Genomic DNA, 20988 nt, shown 5'->3' on the forward strand with positions numbered 1-20988 from the left:
GGGTCTCGCTCTGTGGTTCATACCGGAGCAAGCAAGCAAACACAGAGATATGATGACAATACATCATGACTGCATTGCAACAGTCACAGCCAGTCCTGGTTGGTAAATTGTGAAACAACAGTTGATATTGGCAGAAAAAATACAGGCTTGTGTCTAATGTACAAGGTTGAAAGTAAAAGCCCTCACCTCCAGATGTTTTACTTTGGTCTCCATTTTTAACACCATGTCTTGCTCTGCCTCCAGCTGAGATCTGACTTCCTGAAACTCCTCCTTCATAACCTGGATGGAAACAACAATTTTAGTTTTGCTCTTACCCTATAAACACGCCCAATAAAGACAACATTTTTAATCTCAATCTAGTTGCATGTAAATGATCAATCATTTGTAAATAAGTAGCTGTCAAGCAACTGGTGGCTGTTAAGTCTCGATCAGGCTGTGATTTGTGGTAGGCAATAAGTCAAGCCTGGTTTCTGACTAACCAGCAGCTGCTTTTGGTGGTCTAGAGCCTGGGTGCTGAGCTGGACCCGGAGGGCCTGGATCTCCTCTGCCCCGGTCTCCTGCAGACCCCTGGCCTTCCCCCCAGCCAGCCTCTCTTGGAGCTGCTCCGTAGCCGACGGCAAGCCGCCCTCCTGGTGGAGCTGGGCCAGGAGGGACTGGTTCTCCTGACGGAGCCTCACGATGGTGGCGTTGAGTCCGTCGGCCTCCTTCTCCGCCTCGGCCTCCTCCAGCTCCTCCAGCCGGGTGGACACGCCCTCCCAGCGCAGACGTGCCTCCTCGTTCTCCGCCGTCAGCTGGCACACGTGAACGCCCAGCTCGGCCGTCTCCTGGTTGGCGAGGTGCAGCGCCTCCCTGGCCTCGCTGTTCTCCAGCGCCAGGGCCTCGTAGCGTCTCTTCAGGGCGTCCAGCTCCTCCCGGGTCAAGGTGACCTCCGCGGCGAGGCCGGCCCGAGCCTGGGCCTCGCCGTCGCGCTCGCGCCCCAGGGCCTCCTCTCGCTCCCTGGACCGGAGGAGCTCGTTCACGTGGCGCCGGTTCAGCTCCTCCACCTGGGCCTTGAGCTGCTCGGCCAGGGCGCGGAGGTCTTCTCGAGAGGCCTCCGTCACCTCCTGGAGGGCCTGGGTCTTCATGTGCTCATCAGACCCGGCCTGAAGCGCCGCGCGAAGCCCCACCACCTCTGCCTGGAGCCTGGCCACTTCCCGCTGGGTGAGATCCAGGTGAGCTTCAGAGAGCACCATCCTGGATGAAGCCTCCTGAACCTCCAGGGACGAGGCAGTTGGATCTTGGTTCTTGTCCCTGGACAGCTTCTCAGAGTGGGAGCTCTCCGCCGATCCCTTCTCCCTCTCCAGATCGCCGCTCCTGCTTTCCAGCTCCTCTGTCCTGGCTTGAAGAAGTTCACATTTTTGGGTTCTTTCGCGGAGCCGAGCCTCCGCTTCACCCAGCTTCTCCTGGAGGTACGTCTGATGCTTCTCAGACAAAATGAGGTTCTTCTCCATCTCCGAGGCCTTGGTTGTGACCGAGGCCAGTTCTACGTTGGCTAGGGCCAACTCCTTTTTCACCGCCGCCTCGACCTCTGTCAGGTTCTTGTTCTCCTGCTCGAGCTTCTTGAGCTTAGTCTCTGAGGCCTCTCTCTGTATAAGGGCTCTTTGTACGCTCTCCTCCAAAGACTGGTTCTCATCCAGTAACCTCCGCTCCCTTTCCTCCACAGTCAACTGAGCTGCATCCAGCCGGAACTTCAGATGTTTCTCTGAGGCCCTCAGGGTAGCTAGCTGGTCATGCAGGGCCTGCTCAGTGTCCTGGTCCATGGCCTCAGTCCCAGCCCCTGAACTACAATAGCTCTGATTCTCTTGAGTGAGCTTCTCAGCGTGCTCTTCCAGTTGTCGGATTCTCGCTGAGCTTTCCGCCAGCTCTGTCTCCCTGGCCTGGAGCTGCTCTCTCAGAGCCTGAAGCTGATCCTCCAACGCTCCCCTCTGGCCGGCACTGCCCTCAGAGCCCCTCGGCAGCAGCATGTCCTCCCTCTCCTCCTGCAGCCTCCTCTTCAGCTCCTCCGCTTGCCTCTCCCGGGCATCCAGCGAAGCTTGCAGGTCGTGCAGCTGGGCTCTCAGGTTGCCAGACTCCTTCTCTTTCAAGGAGAGCCCTCCCTGGATACGGCCGATGGCTCCCTGGAGGTCCTCGGCTCGTCTCAACATGGCGTCCTGCTCTTGCTGGTTTGCCGCCTTTAACTCTGCCAGTTTCTTCTCCAACACCTCCTCCCGGACGCTCAATTCCTGAGCTAGCTTCGTGGCGTAGCTCGACCTTTCCTCGGCCTCCCTCCTGGCCTCCAGCCTTTCTTCCTCGGCAGCCTTCAGCTTGTCCAGGAGCTCCTGGATCTTCCAGGCTGAGTCGCAGTAGCTGGCTGTCTGGTGGCCCTTCTCGTTCAGGGTGTCATCCAGCTTGGAGAGAAGCTCCATGTTCTTGTTCTCGGCCGCAGTCAACCTGGCCTGCAGTTCTCTTTGGAGTGCTCCTCCGCTGTCTCCGAGATCTTCGACCCACTCCCCATTGGCTGTTTCTGGGTTCGCCTTGACCCCTGAAGGTCGAGAGGGGTCTGTGATTGGCTCCCGCTTTGGGGGCGTGGTCTGAGAGGCCAGAAGCTGCCCTTCGAGATCTTTGACCACACCCCTCAGCTCCGTCGTTTCATCCCCCAACTCGCGCACACGCTCCAGCAGCTCCTGTTGCCTCAGTTCTGATTGGTCAAGCTCAATGCGGAGGTCATCGGCTACACTGCAAGGGGATGGCTCTCCCAGTTCTCCCAAGTCCCCCAGTAGGCTCTGTCCAAAGTCTGGGATGGGGAGGAACTCCTGAGCCTTAAAGATAAACGATGGAACACCCAACAGTTAAATCTCCACACACACTTCAAACCACGTCATGATAATAGAATCAGAATAGTTTTTTTTTTTATTGCCATGTACGTTACACTGTTGATATGATCTGAGAATAGTGTTAATATGAAAAAAAACATAGTGGCTTCATCATATTATGTTGTAGGGTACCTGTGAGTAGCCGCTGACCAGGCTGTTGACACTGGAGCAGCGACTGGGAGCTTTCCACAGGTAAGCAGGAGAGTTACCTCCCAAAGTCCTCCTGCACAGACACATAACAGTATTATTAATAATAAAAATAATGTGTTCATCTGGCAGATGGTTTTATCCAAAGCAATGTGTTTAGGTGAATATATTGGCATGACGTGTGAGAGAGTCAAAAGTAAACAAAAACTGCATTAATTTCCTTGGGTCTGAACTCTGAATGGAAAGCACAGCAGACAGCATGTGTACAGTTCTTGTTTTGGGTCATCTTGAGTAAAAAGTTGTGCTAAAGAACATATATTTTTTATAGCATTGAAAAGATTTCCAGAGAATTCAGTACAGCTTAGAGCTAGACAGATGAAGATTCCAGGAAGAACAAAACCTTGACCAACAGGTGTGGTGATACACAGAAGTGGGTATGACATTTTGGCTAGATGTGGGGAAGTGGTTTGTTCTGTCTGTGCACATGAACGACACACAAAAACAAACACACACACCTTAAGGTCGAGACAAATATTGAAAGGTAAATACCTGGCAAAGGTTGGCCAATCAGAATCTAGATCATGGCCTCTGGCTGCTACATCAAAGTGGATCTCGTTGAGCTCATACAGATGGTTGATGATGTCAGCTGTGAGGTGAGACTTCAGGAAAGGACTGCGAGCATAGTACCAGTCACTGGATGAGGAGAGGGTGGACCAAGCACACACACACACACACACACTCATACACACACACACACACACACACACGCACTCATACACACACACACACACACGCACTCATACACACACACACACACACGCACTCATACACACACACACACACACACACACACACATACACACACACACACACACACACTCATACACAAACACACACACACACACACACACACATAATTTGAATTGGCAACCAGACCATACTGGCTCCCACAAGTGGGATCTGAAAGAGGAAGAAATCCTTACACCACAATTACAGAAGAGGAACCAAACAACGGAAGAGAAATCAGAGAGTTGTACTGGGTACATTTCTACAAAAACGCAATTACTACGAATTATTACTATTTATTTGTTTTACCTACTGAAGCAAGAACATGTGTGGTAGAGTAAGAGAGAGAAAAAGAGAGCCAAGATGTTGTGAGAAAGAGAGAGAAGAGAGATTGTGTTACCAGGTTACTCTCTGGTTGATGAGACATTGTTGCAGGGTGTCGGCAAGCCGCTTGTGAACCAGAGAATATCGGATGAAGGCCCTGCCTTTCCCCAGGGATGTCTTAAGCTGGGACACAAACACACACATTTACAATGTTATCATTTAGCAGAAGCTTTCTTTCGAAGCAACATATAAATGGTAAGCACAGCAGATAATCAAGGTTCAGAAGAGTAAAGTTCAGACAATATTTCAGTGGTTATAGCCACACACACATACACAAATTAAACCATAGCTGAGAAGTTACTTTAAGTGTGAATCAGCTTATACCTCAAAATAACCGCTAAGTATTACAACTTCAAAGTTGCAGTTCAGTGTTCTGGTGGAGAAACCACAAGTTCCATGTGAATACTCTTTGATCTCAAAGTTCATCAACCAAACCAGACCATCCTTCACCCCCTGTGACAGGTGGTGGGATCCAGAGACGGATGGACAGTAGGACCACATTAAGGTCACCAACACCATTAGTACACCAGATGGTCTATTCCTGACCTATCACAGCCTTCTTTTAGCGTCACATTTTTTTTGTACCACTACAACACGTCACAAAAGAAGTATGAGAACCAGGATTCCCGTAGTGGCTTCCCATGGGATAACCATGACCCAAAGAATCACCATAAAAACGGTTAGCTACTATAGCAAGCCTTTACACTGACTCTCTCAGTTTAATGTATCTTATGTTTGTAATCTTATTCACTTGAACCAAAATGATGTTGGATCTTCCCGAGAGAAGCCCAAAATTGTTTTTGTTTTTTTTAAAGGAGTGAGATTAATCTGTGCTATATCTACTCTCCGTTACTCACCGCGTCACAGTTCCCACAGAGAAGGCCGAGAGACGAGGGGAGCAGGTACGCAAGTACAACAATAAGCAAGTACACTTTAGCAGCTCTGACGCATTGAGCCCTACCTGGCCTGAATGAGAGCAACCTATGATTAGGCAGATGCTGAGTGTCTCTGAGAGGGGTGACGTGTCCTCAGGATTACCTCTGGGATGGACTTAACAAAGCGGATCCCGTCGTTAGCTCCTTTGATCTTGGCCAGGCAGTCACAGAAGTAATCCCAGTAGTCCTTTCTGTTGCCCAGAAAGGTTGTCTTCTCTTTCTGGTCAAACTGGGAGCCCAAACCCCAAAATTTCCATTTATATTTGTACAGCTGACAGAAAATGGTGAGACATGCTTGCGGTTTGATTTGGCCCAGGTCTTACACATAAACATTATGCCACTGTCATAACACAGAGGAAAAATTTTCCTTCAGTCCCAATTCATAGAGACAGAATATACACTCCTTGAAAAACACATTCATGTAATGTTAGTGATACAGTACATTTTCATACCTGTAGTAGGTACTCTAATTTGTATGAAAATTTGTGCAGGTTGGGGCTGTCATCCGTGATTGGCTCACCACACTCCTTGTGTTCTTTGCATAGCTCTGCTACAACATCTAAACATAAGAATGACAGTTAGCTTGATCGTTTTACAAACTGAAAACAGCACTGATTACATGGAACCATCGTCACAATACTGGGTGCAGACAATATATTAGATACCATGCAGATCTCTGATGATCCTTTTGAGTTGACTCTCCCCAACAGAAGCAGAAGCCATGATGAGGAGGGGGAGGAAGGGGGGCCCAGGGACTGAGAAACAATAACAAATTATTTAGATGAAGCATTACGAAATGAAATAAAAAGCAGATCAAATATTTGTGTAAGATAGTGCTCTATTCCTCCTTCAAAACGAACACATTATTTGATTTAGACGCATCTCGTGACACCACTAACTATTTAGGGTTTGCCCATGATGGTGAATTCAGGATTTTTGTACGATTAACGACAGTTGGTGAAGTGTTGCTGGGGTAAAATACTAGCAATTATAATCGTATCTACATCATAAACAGGTTTCAATGTATTCCTTAATTTTCGAGAATCTTCCCAAGGCCCACAACGAACTAGAACTTGATTGCCCAACAATCTTTGTACTGGGTTTCCCCACTGACGTAACAAGTTGTTGACATCTCTCTGTGAAAAAGAAAAACGAAGACACGGCAACCACGACGATGATACATTTAGTTAAGAAGGTTAAGAAACTGAATATTATGTCACAACTGGTGTAGAGAGGCTGGTGTAGAAAGACTACAGCAACATTTACTGGAATCATGCACCTGCTGTTAGAAAATAGGTTTACGGGCCTACACGACTAAACCCGAACATGCTTCGGACTAATGACTATTAGCCTACTTAAAATATGCATTTCTGATGTTATTGTGAATTCAAAGTTGAGTACAAAATTGTAAAATCAGACGTGAACGTACTTGATGTTTCAAATCTTCCCGACAGCCAAGTGAAAAGGCAAGAGTGAACATGCTAGCACAAAGGTGGGCGTTTCTCAGGATTGACACCCAATGGCTACATTGGACTACCAACACCAACCGATAGTTTGGTTGCAGAGTAAATCTTGTATAAATGAACGAGCAGATGTAGAAAAAAAGGGGGTGGGGGGTGGGGGGTGGGGGACGTACAATTAATTTAGATATTGTTTATAATACGGGATGTTTTCAAAGCTTTTTTATTGGATATTGCTGGAAGCGATGATAATAATGAATGCAAATCGGAGGTAAAAGCTACATGTTCAGTAACATGACCCAGCAACTACTAACAGTATATTCGACAAAACTCTGTCCTCTGTTTTATTATGATCATAATCATGATCAACTAATTAAAGGAAATATCATTCAATGATCATAAACATTCAAATTTGTATATTGATGCATTCACTTCATAAATTACGAGGCATTGCTTTCCCCTACACGAAAGTAGATAAGCTGTTTTTTTAAGTAAAGTAAAACGTATCGGTATATTGGTATAGGCAGTAATGGCTCTGTGGGCCTATTTACTTGGTATCGGATCGATACGACATTTTGCTTTGCAGTATCGCACCCCCTATTGCATATAGGGGGTACATATATTGCATAGTAGGCTGTGCACATAAATCCAGAACCCTGCTTTCTTGACTTCTTCTAGATCTGTGTGTTTGGCCACACAGTTTTTGATGTTGTAAAATGTAAGTAGCCTACACCCGTGAAAAAAAAACAGACCCAGCTGCAATGGACGCAAGCACAACTCACAATTTCCCCAGTTTAGATCTATAGCAGGGGTTTTCAACTGGTTTTGTCCCAGGGACCACCATTCTTAGAAAGTTTTCCGCGGCCTACTGATGTGCCTGCGTGCATGTGGATAGAAGGAAGTTTTAACATTTTGTTTTCCATGTAGGTTTTATTTAAAAACTTCAAATCTAGATATATCTACTTAAAAACCTCAAACAATATACATAGAATCTGAAAAATTGAAATATGTGTATGTGAGATTCTGAACAATTCTGAAAAGTATGTGTAAAAAACAACAAAAACGGTTGATTTTCAGTGCTTAAGAATTGAAAACTATCAAATTATTATTACATTCAATTGCAGTTTGTAGTTGTAGCTTACTAGTAGTTGTTCTAGCCCCAAGCCCTTTTCATCACCTTTATATTATTTTAGACATATTTTTCTTATTTTAGATATTTTTCACGATATTCAAGAGTAATCTGGAAATGTGTTGAATTAGCAAAGCCAAAGCCAATAAAAAAACAAACAAAGGTGGTCTGCTCAACATAGGCGCGTGTCGCGGACCCCCTGCAATGCCGTCGCGGACCACCAGGGGGCCGCAGACCCCCGGATGAAAACCCCTGATCTATAGGATGAATTCGGGTAATCTGGGACACAAACTCCAGAACGTTTTCTTCCCTGCTATGACAATGTCTAGTCCACAGAACTTTGAGGTTTAGCATGGATGTTATGTGACTGAAATCACAAAACGTGATTGGTGTGATGTCCCAGAAAGGTCATGGCACTTGTTAATCAGGCAGCTCTGATGAGAAAATGCATGCACATTTTTTCCCCAGATTACTCGGAATCACCCTACTATTTCTGTCACGATTGTATGTGTAACAGCAATGTTCACAAGTAGGTTATGTTCATTATAGGACAGACGTGGAGAGAACAACAGACGGGAACTAGACCTTTCTGTTACCTGTATTTGGAGAACAGACACCCTGTATCATCTGACTTGAAGGTGTAAACGTATTTGAGTACACAGTGCTTAGGCTACAGATCCTCACATCACACACAGTGTGAAAGAGGACAACATCATTTTCAGAGGTAAATATCCCATGAAATATATGACTAAATGATGCTTCATCCCATGATAATGTTTTAATTAATTGCTTTTCTGTTCAAGGAACATGTATACAGACGGTCAAGATCGGACTTTTCCAGCTGACTACTACAATAACTATTATGAGGATGAAATATATGAACCAAATTGTGTCTGGTTTGAAAAAACCACAATCCAATGGCTTTACTGGATTGTGTTTGTGCTCAGTTTGTTCAGCAACATCCTAGTGCTAGTCATTCTAGCCAAATATGAGAACCTCAGGTCCTTGACCAACACATTGATCATAAACCTGGCTTTGTCCGATCTGATCTTCACAGTGGGGCTGCCCTTCTGGGGTGAATACCATAAGAGTGGCTGGATATGGGGTGAGCCTACCTGTAAAGCTGTCAGCTTCATGTTCTGTGTGGGGTTTTACAGCAGTGGTTTCTTTCTGATAGTGATGACAGTTCAGCGCTACCTGGCTGTCATCTTTCCCCTGTCAGACATATTGTGGACCAGGAGCTGTTTCAGCCTTTTCGTCTCCATGGGGATCTGGGCTGTGAGTGTTTTGGCAGCTATGCCAGCCGTCATCTTCAGCGAAGTCCAGAATGAAGGGATTGAAAATAAAACTCATTGTGGATATATGCATCCCGTCTGGAGGTCGTGGGGATTTCATCAGGAGAATGCTCTTTTTGTTTTGTCCTTTTTAGTGTTTTGTTTTTGCTATGGTCAAATACTGTTACGGCTACTGAAACCCACCCCAACCAGGAGCAAAAGAAGATACCGGACTGTCAAACTGATATTTTGCCTGTTTGTTGCTTTCTTTGTGGTATGGGCACCATACAATGTGGTCACATTTATGAGGACTCTCTCTTTTTATCAGTCTCAGGAAAATGCTTTGGTCAACTCAGTCAAACTTCAGGATGCCAATAAGTACAGAGCGAAGTTAGACTGTCTCTTCTATGTCTTCCGGTTCATTTCCTGTTTACACTGTTGCCTAAACCCTGTTTTCTATGTGTTTCTTGGAGTGAAATTTAAAAATCACTTGAAGAAAATGTTGCAGAGTTTGTGTCAGAAAGGCAAACGTCCAAACTACAGAAACCATAGGCTCACAATCACATCCATTACTAGTGGTGAAGAGCTCTCGTTGTAGGTGAGGGAAAGGGTTTGACGTACCCAGGCAGTGGAAGAGCTTGATTTTTTTCTGAAATGGGTTTCAATCAAAAGAGCTTGGTGTGGGTTTGATAACATCTACTCACTGCATGCTACAGAAAGCTTTTCAATTATTTCTGCATCTCACCTTTGACCTCTTTATTGTTCCTTTTGCTCTGATGCTTTTTTGGATATTATAATATGAGAATGAAATCTGTAATCAAAATTCTAAATAATTATTGTGATGTGATATGTAAAACAATAAAATAGTTCCACAATTTTTGCATGTGAAAAAAAAACCCATCAGAGCTGTGTGGTGTGCAGTGCTATTCAATAAGAAATGTTTTACATTAAGAAATGTACTGTTAAACAAAGATGCTTCTGGATTATCATAATACTCATTCTCATTTGTTACATGCATACTCTTTTGTTATTGTTAAAAACATTGGTCAATGAAGATATTTAGACATGGGAGTGAATTGACTTAAACTACTATCATGACGTATGTGTACATTTTTAGCGGTGGCCAACATTTTCACATTCTGAAAAGATTTTATCAGCAATGTGGTTTTGCGCAAGTTATCATACAAGCTGAAAAGGGTACTGCGGTGCAAGACACAGCTCAACCACATTGAACCCAAATGTGGTTGATCAGAAGCGTCACATCCAAGGAAAGTTCCTCTTTGTCTTCAAGCCTTGCTTAAATATGCTGATTGTTTGATCTTTGCAGTGGATGTATGAGTAATAGCTGGCAAGAACTGTTGTAGACGAAGCATGCAACTTTCCACAGTCAGCTGTAGACTGACTAACTGACATTCAAAGGTAACAGAATTCTGCCTCCACATGGGGGACACAAAAGAATTGTCTCCATCCTGTAAGTTTGCTCTGAACATGTATAAAAGGATTACCTTTTACTGTGAAGTTTTCTTGTTTCCTGGCTGGCAAGAAAATAAAACTATTGAACTTCCCTTGAACCCGACGACTTCGACTTCCTCTTTGCCATCACACTCCCCTTCTGGCCTGTCTACTTCCTGAACCACTGGATCTTTGGCGACTTTACATGTAAACTTGTAATTGGGACCTACTTTGTGGGTCTCTAAAGGAGTGTGATATTCCTGACTTCCATGACCATTGAAAGATGTGTGACTGTGGTGTTGAACTGGCCTCGTGGCCCCAGTAAGGGCGAAGTGTGCATGGGGGGCATGTTTGGCAGCCTGGGTTACCAGTATTGTGGCCTCCATTGGTGATGCCATAAATTCAAAGGTGGCGCAACTGTAAACAATTGATAAATTCAGCTGTAATGCTGAATCCAACAACTTTGAGGCCCCTGGAAAGATGGTGGGAAACTATCTCCAGGTCATTCTGCTGAACCAGGGAAAAACACAGGACTGTAATGGCTGTGATGTCAATTGTTGTGACTTTCTTTGTGTGCTGGGCTCCTTATAGTATACTTATAATCCTTATGTCAGTACTGAAACCTGAACTCTGTGATGTTAAATTATACATTGCCATTGAAATTTGTAGCATCTTGGCCTATTTACACTGTTGTGTGAACCCAATCCTTTATATGTTCTTGCATGAATTCAGGAAGTATTTGTTCAGCCTTCTTCACTGTCAGTCTGTTGAGACACAAAGCAGAGTTAGAGACGCCTTGGTCAGAGCAACTTCCCAGATATCCAGTGCACACTGTACAATGGTTGGATATTCAAGAATGGTGAGCCTTTTTAGGTGTAGGGGACTCATGAATTTCATATTTATTTGCATATCCTACTTAGCAATCAAGAGCTAAAACAAAACAAATAGTGCTGTATTCATTTGTGAATTAATTTTACTGATCAAAAATAATAGATGACATTGGAAAATATGCTACTGTATTTCAAGTCTCTGAGAGATCAAGCAATATATTTATTGTTATGTTCTATTTATGTGTGTGGGTGTGAGACTTAAATCTGTTTTACAATTGGATTATAAGGAAGACGAAGTAATACTCAAAACGATTCTTATTGTTTCGTAAGCTGACCGCTGAACAGCAGATGCACAGAAAAAGTTCAGGAGATGTTCAGAAAAACACTGTGCAGATGAATTGACACCTCTACAGTACCCATGGTCAGATCTACTCACGGTACAATTTGGAATTATATTCATATATTATATCTGAGCTCAGCAATTTATGCACTTAACGCTTTTATAGTTTTTTGAGTAAATACATGTATGTGCATAACACATTTTGATTTTGAAAAGTAGATTTTTTTTATAGCCTGTCTTCGACAATTAAATGGATGTAAGACAGCAAGGCCAATAAATACATATTTTTTAATTTGGTAATATTGAGTGAACAATCATTAGCAATGATGAGATTAAAATGTGTATTAATTTCCCATTTTCTTTAGACCACTGAAATGTAATTATTCTTTTCTTTTTCAATCAGAATTGCAAACCAGTTAACAAGACCTTCGTGAAATTGTCAAATGGAGTACAGCTATGAGAATGCAAACGACAGCACTCAATACTACGATAATTACAGCATTCAGGAGCCTGACTCAGATGGCCATTTTCAATTTGGACTGTTTTCCACCGTGTGCTACACCCTCATCTTCTGTCTCAGCCTGCCTGGAAACTGCTTCCTCCTTTACAGTCTACTACAAACGAGAGGATCGCGTACAGTTTCAGATTTCCTCCTTCTCAATCTCACAACCTCTGACCTCATCTTTACCTTAACCCTGCCCTTCTTTGCCGTCTACCACCTCCATGGCTGGTCGTTTGGAGAGTGGGCCTGCAGGCTGGCGAGCGGAGCCCTCTTCCTGGGTTTCTACAGCTACGTGTCCTTCCTGACAGCTCTGTCAGTGGATCGGTACGTTGCAATAGTGCTAGCTGTGTCCACGTCCATCCAGGCCAAACGTAGGTTTTGTGTTCGTCTGACAACAGCTGTGCTCTGGGTCTTCTGTGTGGCGGCTTGTCTTTTAGAGGTGGTGTACTCAGAGACCAGCGATGGCTTGGATGGAGAAATATACTGTGTTTCTGCAATGCAGGGAAACATGGAGGTCTTCGGTTACTTTCTCCAGATATTCATATTTTTCCTGTTACCGTTCCTTGTTATAACTTTTTGTTATGTTCGCATCTGTGCCACTGTTTCCCACAGTGGACTCAGGGGGCGCAACAAGTCAATCAAACTGATTTGGGGGATTGTAGTGGGGTTTTTTGTCTGTTGGGCACCGTATAATATAATGCTCTTCCTCCATTCCTTGAGATTGCTTGGCGACTATATGCCGGACACAGCAGAGACGGATGAGGCGCTAAGCGTTGCATATTACATCTGTCACACTCTGGCTTACAGCCACTGCTGTCTCAACCCACTGTTGCATGTGTTTGGAGGGCAGAAATATAGGAGATATCTTTCTTCATCTTTTTGCAGTTTCTGTCTATCTACAGGAAACGAGAGATACATCGCTCATACAAGTCAAACCTGGTTATGATGCCAATAAAAAATGTTTTGGCCAATGTCTTTACACAGACTGACAAAGAACACATAATGCTGAGTCATAGGGGGACTTCAACACAAAAGCATTAAAAAAAAATGCAGAAGTGGACATGTGACTGGCTGTACTGATTTCTATGCGACAGTAAATGGTTCCAAGACTTAACAGTGTTATTTTAAAATGTACATTGATGCCTTTTTAGTCATTCGACTGGTGTCACTCCTATGAGTGACATTAGAGGATTGAATTAAGTTGCCCCTGACCAAGTTTAGTTCTGAAATGTAATGATGCATGTGATGTCATTATGTGAAAGGATTAGTCATGTTAATTTGCCGTCTGAGTAAGACACATGGATTTTGTCACTATGTAACCCAGAGTGGATGTCTCCATGGCTGTAGAGAGGGTGAATCGGGAGAGCTCTCTGGCCCACCGGCACCACTAAGCTCTCTCATGGGAAAATGAAACTTAATTAACTAAACCATCTACTGTTCATGCATGGATATGTGTCAAGGGCAGAGCAGTCCTAAGCAAGCAAGCTCAACCATCCATCTCCAAGCACTTGGGGCATGTTTACTGTAATATTAGGCTTTATAAAAAATAAATAAAAATAAAAATAAAAGACTTATTTCAGAAGGCACAAATTAAGTAAAGCGTGCATGCACTACTTATAATGAATTGTATCCACTATCCTACCTACCCCCAAGTTACTGTAGGAAAACCTTCTCTCACAATATTTCTTGTGTCTTGGCAAATCTGTTGTTGTTCTGTCCTGTTTTTTTTTTGCCAGGAGCCAAACAGATGTTGATTTCCAGTCGGTTGCTTCACCTACCATTGCCTCTCTCCTCTCTGCCCCCAACACGGCGCCTCTCTCCTGGGCAACTTTCTGCCACAACCCTCCTTTTCACATTTAGGTATGAACTTAACTCCAATTATTGGTAACGATAATTACTCCCCAACCATATGTGTATCATAGAGATTTGTGGAGAACCTATGTCTGCTCTGCATTTATAGCTAATAAAATGTTCATCTCAAATTCTTCTTAAATGCGTGTAAATCAATTGAGCGTGTTATTCGCATCATTATAAATGAGACATGTATTAGTTATACATATGTCCTAGACATACATGAGTTAATCCATTGTATACTGTACACATGGTGCTGCATTAGTCAGTTAGACATTACATAGGTGGTCCTGAGGTTATTTACTGTAAATACAGAACAGGGATTTATGTGTGATTATTTATGCTACAATATACACTAACAATCATACCTCTACACAGTACAGTATGTTTAACATTAAGTGATTATGCCATTCATCCATACATCATGTAATTTTGATTGAAGTTGCTATAGTTTATTCATTCATTTACACACTGTAAATTTACGGAAAAAAATTAGTCATGTACATTCATGGTCAAATACATTAAAATTGCATACTTTGAATTTTCTTGGATATGACATTTAGAACATAATGATATATTGATATATACATCAAACAAACAAAAAAGATTTGCACCAAAACTGTGAACAATTTGGCCTTTAGAATTGCTATTTTCAAAAATATATATTTAGTGCAAGGAAATATAAGATTAAACTAAATATGCAATAATAGTGTACAATAAACAATTTGAAATAAAACAAGAAAAGTAACGCCACTTCTGAAGAATTGCATTTCTCAGGTGCACCCCACATGAAGACAAAGCTGCTGTACCAAACTACCCCACTAGAGAGAACTAGTGGACTGGAGAAAATAGACTTGTTGGACCCAAAGCCAGGCTCATTGAATGAGGTATTGAATGTATTTTCTAGGACTAGAAAACCAACTGAAAGACACAGTCCTATCACAGTAGTGTGTCACAAACTTTAAATCAAAGGTTTTTTCAGTACCTGATAATACTTTTTATTTCATCAGCGTAAAAGTCAAAGTATTGTATTTTCTTTTTTTTCTAACATACTTTAGTGTACATAGAAACTACACAACAGCATAAAACAGACTATAATAACAATAAAAAAGAAGATAATGGCCTACTATTTCAAAGCTGGTAAAGCTCAAAATCTCACAGCACATTTCTGGGTCAAATAAAGGTTACTATGCCGGCTGTTATCAAATGGAAGAAGTGATAAACAACCATAGACATGAGACTTAATTAAACAAATCAAACATCTGCTTGTTCAGAGTAGTGGTACTGTATAGCTGTCTCCCAGGGTGCAGACAGTATTGTTGCATCCATCTGTGTTTCTTGTCTGATCTCAACTTTTGTAATGACCCTAGAATATGTCTTATTAGTACTAATTAATTCAAGTGTGCGGTACAGTATATGTCCCATTCCACCACAAACTAAACTTTGTCCTCTTCATAGGATAAGCTAGTAGAAACCAACCATTCTCACCATGTACATTCACTATTCTGTCTTTATATCATATTGTGCTTCTCTGCCAGACCTTTGGAGAATCATGACAGGTACACTGAAGTGGTTCTGGAGCTTTCCATCTGTATCCCCCTCCATCCCTTCGTTTTATCACTCTCTCCTTATCACTCCTTTCGAGCACAACTTTCCAAAAAGTGGACCTAAGTGATTTTGAATGGCGCAGTGCATGACTAATGGTTGAAACATGTTAAAATCATTGCAGAAATGTCCTTGGGAAGACAAATGAATTTTCAGCCGAATAATTAACTTAATTAACAATTTGCATGCATATTCATCAGGGCCATTGAAGACTTTCCAGCCCAGCTTGATGAACGTTGCTGTGTAATAACCAACTCATTTACATTCTGCCATCTACTGCCATTTGTGTGGATTACCAAAAAGCGAAAGTAAAGAATGCCCATAGGTGTGTGTGTGTGTAGGGGGGAGGGGGGTGGTCATGTGTGTGCACGTTTAGTCTTTCCTCCGTACATGTCACACTGAAAGCTTGATGAATTGATTTGACATGCAGGTATGCGCGATACAATCCAGCCCAGCTGCCAAGCACACTCACCCCACACATGCAGCACACGCATACAACACACACACACACACACACACACACACACAGACAGATACACACAGACACACACACCAGAAAACGCACCTGACAGTCCCATACCCTTGTCCCGTGAATGTGACCGGTATGGGGCCTGTGAGTGTGTGTGTAATGTGTCACGCCCATAACTCCTTGCACATCCCTCTCCCCCTATGGTGGGCAGTCCTTGGCACAGATCCTGAGTCGTAACTCTCCTGGGTTGCCAGACTGCGCCAGCCCCATCCCCTCCCGTCTCTGCAGGGCAATCTTTAAAAGCAGCAAGGTGTGACGGCACAGACTGGCAGCTTGGCAACCGTGCCCGAGGACACCAGCACTCTGGCAGCTATGAAGGGGTACCATCACATGGGCTCAGCTCACTTATACCATACGTGTGTGTGTGTGAGAGTGTGTGTGTGTGTGTGGGGGGGGGGTTAACACATGTGCTGTCAACGCCAAGCAAAGACAAAGGAATTCATTAGGACATCCGATCATTTCTAAAACTGATTTTTAGAGATCTCTTTCAAATAAAGACTTTATTAATTTAAGGTGTCAAAAATATAGATGAGCTGTTCACCAGTTGTCTTGATTACACGTTAAACATTCAAAGAGCCACATTTACATTCCGAAAATGTGCGGAAATGTTAATTGCTTGTATTAACAACATTTCACTTTCTATTATTGCGTGTCTGTACTCCAGTTTGGCAGTCCTTTGATTTGTTACTGGAAAGTACATCTTGTTTACTGACGGGAAAAATGCTGCCCCAGCAATAACCCACACCAAGCACCACTACAAAATAAAGGGGAGACAAAATGATTTACACCTTCTGAAGTCAATATGGTGTAATTCCTCAAGATTTTGTGAACAGCAATTATCACGTTGATCAGCCAACCCACAGTTAAAAACAGACGCTTGGAAAAAAAGCATTTTACCTGACACACATGAAGCTTGTGATATTTGCATACTTTTCCTTGCAGCTACGCTTCTCCTACGCTGTTTCATGCAGGGTTAGGTGTGACACTTGCAGTTTCTCTCATACCCAGACGTGTGAAAGTGAATTGTGAGAGTTATTAGCCTGTCTTGTTCAAGTGTGTTTTGACAGGAACTTGCATTGGAACCACCGAACTGGTATTTGACATTGTCAGTTTTGAGAATTAGTTTGTATTTACTGGTGTGGCATCACACTACAGATAGGCATTGGCAACTGTACTCAACAAGGCAGTTGTGTTAAAAGATCATGAACAAGCCTTCAACAACTCAAATTGAAATAATTATTTTCCTCTGTGTTTTCTCTAATCTTCTACAATTTCACACTTCCACTGAAGCAAGACCAACACAAAACAACTGTTGTGGGCCATTGAACTGACCTTCATGGAGGCCATGTAAAAAAAAAATGGCGTCTGTCATGCAGGCTTAAAATTGTTTTTTTGTTGTTCTCTCCTCATCAACACGAGGTAAAAAGTCTCAGACAATAAAACATTGTTTGAACTTCAAGGGTTAGTGTACAGCACAGTAATCTTTTGATGGTTAAATCAACATGGGAATGCTGCACACTCACTGAGCCCTTCAGCATACCGCACATAGCATTGATGCTAGAATAAAGTGGTTTCTTATGCCACCCATGGCTAAGAGTGTATGTGAACATGAAAGATTCAAGATATGCAGGCTTGAAGTCCCCTCTTTATGTAAGCAACGTAGACCTTCTCCCCCCTGGTCTCCCTAATAATCTGTGTGTGTGTGTGTGTGTGTTGTGCGTGTATGTGCGTGTGAGCATGTGTGAGGGTATGTAATTGGTTATGGCTTGATGGCTGTGCTAGTATTTGTTTTCCCATACATTATTGTTAGCATAAGTAGTTTGACCTCTGGCGAGGGAACTGAAAAAAAGCCAAGTTTATCAGTGACAGACAATAGACATTGCATTTACAGTAAAGGACTATTTTAGTTGAAACTTGTACTAAACAAATGTAAAATCCCTCAAACACGTGAGCGCGTGTGTTTGTGCGAGCGTGTATGAGTGTGCGTGCGCGTGGGCGTGCATGTGTGTGTGTGCGTGTCACCCTTCTCCTGAGGAGAGGTGCATGTGGCACCGTATCGTTTGATGCGGCAATTGATGGAAAAGTTCTGAAGAAAGTCCCAAAGCCTCAGAGGAATTTGATTACCTCCATCCATTATCTGCACAGTGAGCGATCGCGAGGCTCGCCATCTGTCATCCGTTTCATTTGCATCGTCAACACCTGCCCTGCCTGTTTATGCCTTCACTTTTTATAACCAGCCTTTCAAAGCACGGGAAAATGCAGACTTATTCTAAGTGCATTAATTTGTAGTTTCAAAGAACGCAGAGAAAAGCAACAACCTCGAATGGTTCATGTGCAATAGAACTTTTATAGACAAAAAAAAAATCCCTTTCATAATAGCATTTAGAGTAATGATAACATTTTGGGAAATAACAATAGATTGATGAATAGATAGATCGCGACAGACAGACAGACAGACAGACAGACAGACAGATGGGGATGAATGGATATGGAGCCAGCTAGCCAATCTGACAGACGGGCAGATGGACAGATAGATAGATAGATTGGTAGGTAGATAGATAGATTGGTAGGTAGATAGATAAAATCATGTTTATTCCACTGCCCCCCCTCCTCCTCTCTGTTTCCCCAGGTGGTAGCGATGGCTGCGGGGCCCATTAGCAGCAGAATTTCTGCCTCCAGCAGGCCGCGCGTGTCCCCCGTGACACATTTTTGGATCGGCACCAAGATTCTCCCCCTGAGCAGACAGCTCACTTCCCTCCCATGTCTGCAGTAGGGAGATGGGGAAGGGAGGGGAGGGAGGGGGAGAGAGAGGGGAGGAGGAGGCCCCCAGACCAGCGCCAGTCCCACAGGAACAGGTTGAGGCTGACGAAGTCGGTTCGGGACAGATTGGCGGTGGTGCAGTATGAGGTGGAATATTAACAAGGAGAATGTTTCAGAAATGAAATGTTGTTAACGAAGGGAGGAAGGACTGTGTGTGTGGTGATGTGTGTGTGTGTGTGGTGCATAGTGATGTGTGTGTCTGTGTGTGTGTGTGTGTGTGTATATGTGTGTGTGTGTATGTGTCTGTGTGTGTGTGTGTCTCTGTGTGTGTGTGTGTGTGTGTATGTGTCTGTGTGTGGGTGTATGTGTGTGTGTGTGTGTGTGTGTGTGTGTGTGTGCGTGTGTGGTGATGGTGATGTGTGTGTGATGCATGGTGGAAATGGCTACACACACACAGGCCTGCTAGTGTTCATCTTCATAGACCTGCATATCATTACATCTATGATTCAGAAGGATGTGGACTTTAATAACTGGATACTAACAAATACATGCATGAATAGTTACATGTAAGATGCTCAAGAAATGAGTACAAGTTCTCACGTTTAATGCTGGTTCTTTTCCATTCTCGTGGTGGTTTTGGTTAATAGAACACCTTAGTCTGAGTTTGACTAATGCTGGTGAGTGCACGGCCATGTCACACCCACAGAAAGCACACACACACACACACCCACGCATCACACACACAGAAAGCACACACACACACACACACCCACGCATCACACACACAGAAAGCACACACACACACACCCACGCATCACACACACAGAAAGCACAGACACACGCACACACCCACGCGTCACACACACAGAAAGCACACACACACGCACACACCCACGCGTCACACACACAGAAAGCACACACGCACACACCCACGCGTCACACACACAGAAAGCACAAACACACGCACACACACACCCACGCGTCACACACACAGAAAGCACACACACACACACCCACGCATAACACACACAGAAAGCACACACACACGCACACACCCACGCGTCACACACACAGAAAGCACAAACACACGCACACACACACCCACGCGTCACACACACAGAAAGCACAGACACACGCACACACCCACGCCCGCATGCGCAGAAATCTCCCCAGGCTGGCAGATGCTCGGAGGCCGAGGTGATAGATAGGTGAAAGCACGAGAGCAACTGTGCCCACTACCATCACCTCTGTGTCTCCCTTGAAATAGAGTGTTGCCGCGGTGTCTGAGGATCACACTCCTGCATCCTTCCCACCTGTTCCATACACCAAACCCTGAAAGCTCTGCTCCTCTATATGCATAAACACACACACCCTACCCTACATGCCCGTATGCTCACTCACACAGTCACTCACTCTCACACACACACACACACACACACGCACACACGCACACACACACACACACGCGCACACATACACACACACACACGCACACACACACTGCAAGACAAAGAAAGCCTGATAGGTGATATAGTAACAGATGTTTCGCTCATGTTGAACACATTTTATGAAAAAAAAGATTTTTTTGCCTGTGACTTCAAAAAGTAACATAATGTTATCAAAGTTACAAAACAAATCTACCTTTCAGGCACAGATAACACCTCTTTACACCAGTCAGACACCATGTTAATATCCTTACATTAGGCACTTGCATAGAAGAAATGCTCTAAACTAGTCACAATACCAATATTTATTTAGTCTCATTAAACATTATAATGAATTCCTCCCTCCCTCATTTTTCCTACAGGCTAACATGTGCCCCGTTTCTCTTTCCTCTGTCATTCGTCCCTCTCCTCTTTTCTATAACCTCTACGTGCCAAGTTCAGAACCCCCCCAAAAAAGTTGGTCTCAGAAGCGGGCCTGTTGCCAGAATGACTGATACCCAATCTGAAATGCTAATGAGATCTTGGCCGGTGGTACCGTGTCAGCCAGTCCTCCACCGCGGCGCGAATCACCTGCACCCCCGATCTCTCTCTCTCTCGCTCTCTGTTTGTCTGTCTCTCTCGGTGATCGTTTTCCGAAGGGGGCTCAGCTCCTTAAATCCGACTAATTA

The 20988-nt window shown here is 43.8% G+C and overlaps 4 protein-coding genes across 4 annotated transcripts in view; 3 read left to right on the forward strand and 1 right to left on the reverse strand.

Moving 5' to 3' along the window:
- The window catches only part of fyco1b (FYVE and coiled-coil domain autophagy adaptor 1b), a 12278-nt gene extending 5586 nt beyond the window's left edge, over nt 1-6692 (reverse strand). Inside the window, exons 1-10 of the mRNA XM_084707544.1 lie at nt 6573-6692; nt 5809-5898; nt 5596-5702; nt 5247-5372; nt 4225-4331; nt 3588-3731; nt 3024-3114; nt 480-2837; nt 187-279; nt 1-10 (exon numbers count right to left, since the gene is read on the reverse strand). The exon at nt 1-10 is cut by the window's left edge and continues 109 nt beyond it. Coding sequence (XP_084563670.1) covers nt 1-10; nt 187-279; nt 480-2837; nt 3024-3114; nt 3588-3731; nt 4225-4331; nt 5247-5372; nt 5596-5702; nt 5809-5866 — 3094 coding nt within the window. The 5' untranslated portion in view covers nt 5867-5898; nt 6573-6692. The remainder of the gene's footprint in view (nt 11-186; nt 280-479; nt 2838-3023; nt 3115-3587; nt 3732-4224; nt 4332-5246; nt 5373-5595; nt 5703-5808; nt 5899-6572) is intronic.
- Nucleotides 6693-8298: 1606 nt separating this feature from the next.
- On the forward strand, nt 8299-9899 carry LOC146271876 (chemokine XC receptor 1-like). The gene is made up of 2 exons (XM_084708106.1): nt 8299-8456; nt 8536-9899. Exon 2 carries the CDS (start codon nt 8540-8542, stop codon nt 9602-9604), a length of 1065 nt encoding a protein of 354 aa, XP_084564232.1. The 5' UTR covers nt 8299-8456; nt 8536-8539; the 3' UTR covers nt 9605-9899.
- Nucleotides 9900-10571: 672 nt separating this feature from the next.
- Nucleotides 10572-11392, forward strand: xcr1b.2 (chemokine (C motif) receptor 1b, duplicate 2; the record flags this gene model as incomplete). Its single annotated transcript, XM_084707626.1, is given in 4 exon segments — nt 10572-10766; nt 10768-10970; nt 10972-11216; nt 11379-11392. Coding segments are annotated over 4 exon segments (657 nt in total), but the record flags the coding sequence as incomplete, so codon positions are not given.
- On the forward strand, nt 11250-13248 carry xcr1b.3 (chemokine (C motif) receptor 1b, duplicate 3). The gene is made up of 3 exons (XM_084707628.1): nt 11250-11317; nt 11619-11725; nt 12032-13248. The coding sequence occupies exon 3, from the start codon at nt 12072-12074 to the stop codon at nt 13074-13076; it is 1005 nt and encodes a 334-aa protein (XP_084563754.1). The 5' UTR covers nt 11250-11317; nt 11619-11725; nt 12032-12071; the 3' UTR covers nt 13077-13248.
- Nucleotides 13249-20988: the final 7740 nt, after the last annotated feature.

This window comes from Hypomesus nipponensis, chromosome 10 (assembly GCF_054491055.1).
Source record: "Hypomesus nipponensis isolate SF chromosome 10, ASM5449105v1, whole genome shotgun sequence".
NCBI lineage: Eukaryota > Metazoa > Chordata > Actinopteri > Osmeriformes > Osmeridae > Hypomesus > Hypomesus nipponensis.

Excerpts from the sequence above, each read along its gene's own strand:
- LOC146271876 (XM_084708106.1), top strand. The coding sequence starts at position 8,540 with ATGTATACAGACGGTCAAGATCGGACTTTTCCAGCTGACTACTACAAT.
- xcr1b.3 (XM_084707628.1), top strand. The coding sequence starts at position 12,072 with ATGGAGTACAGCTATGAGAATGCAAACGACAGCACTCAATACTACGAT.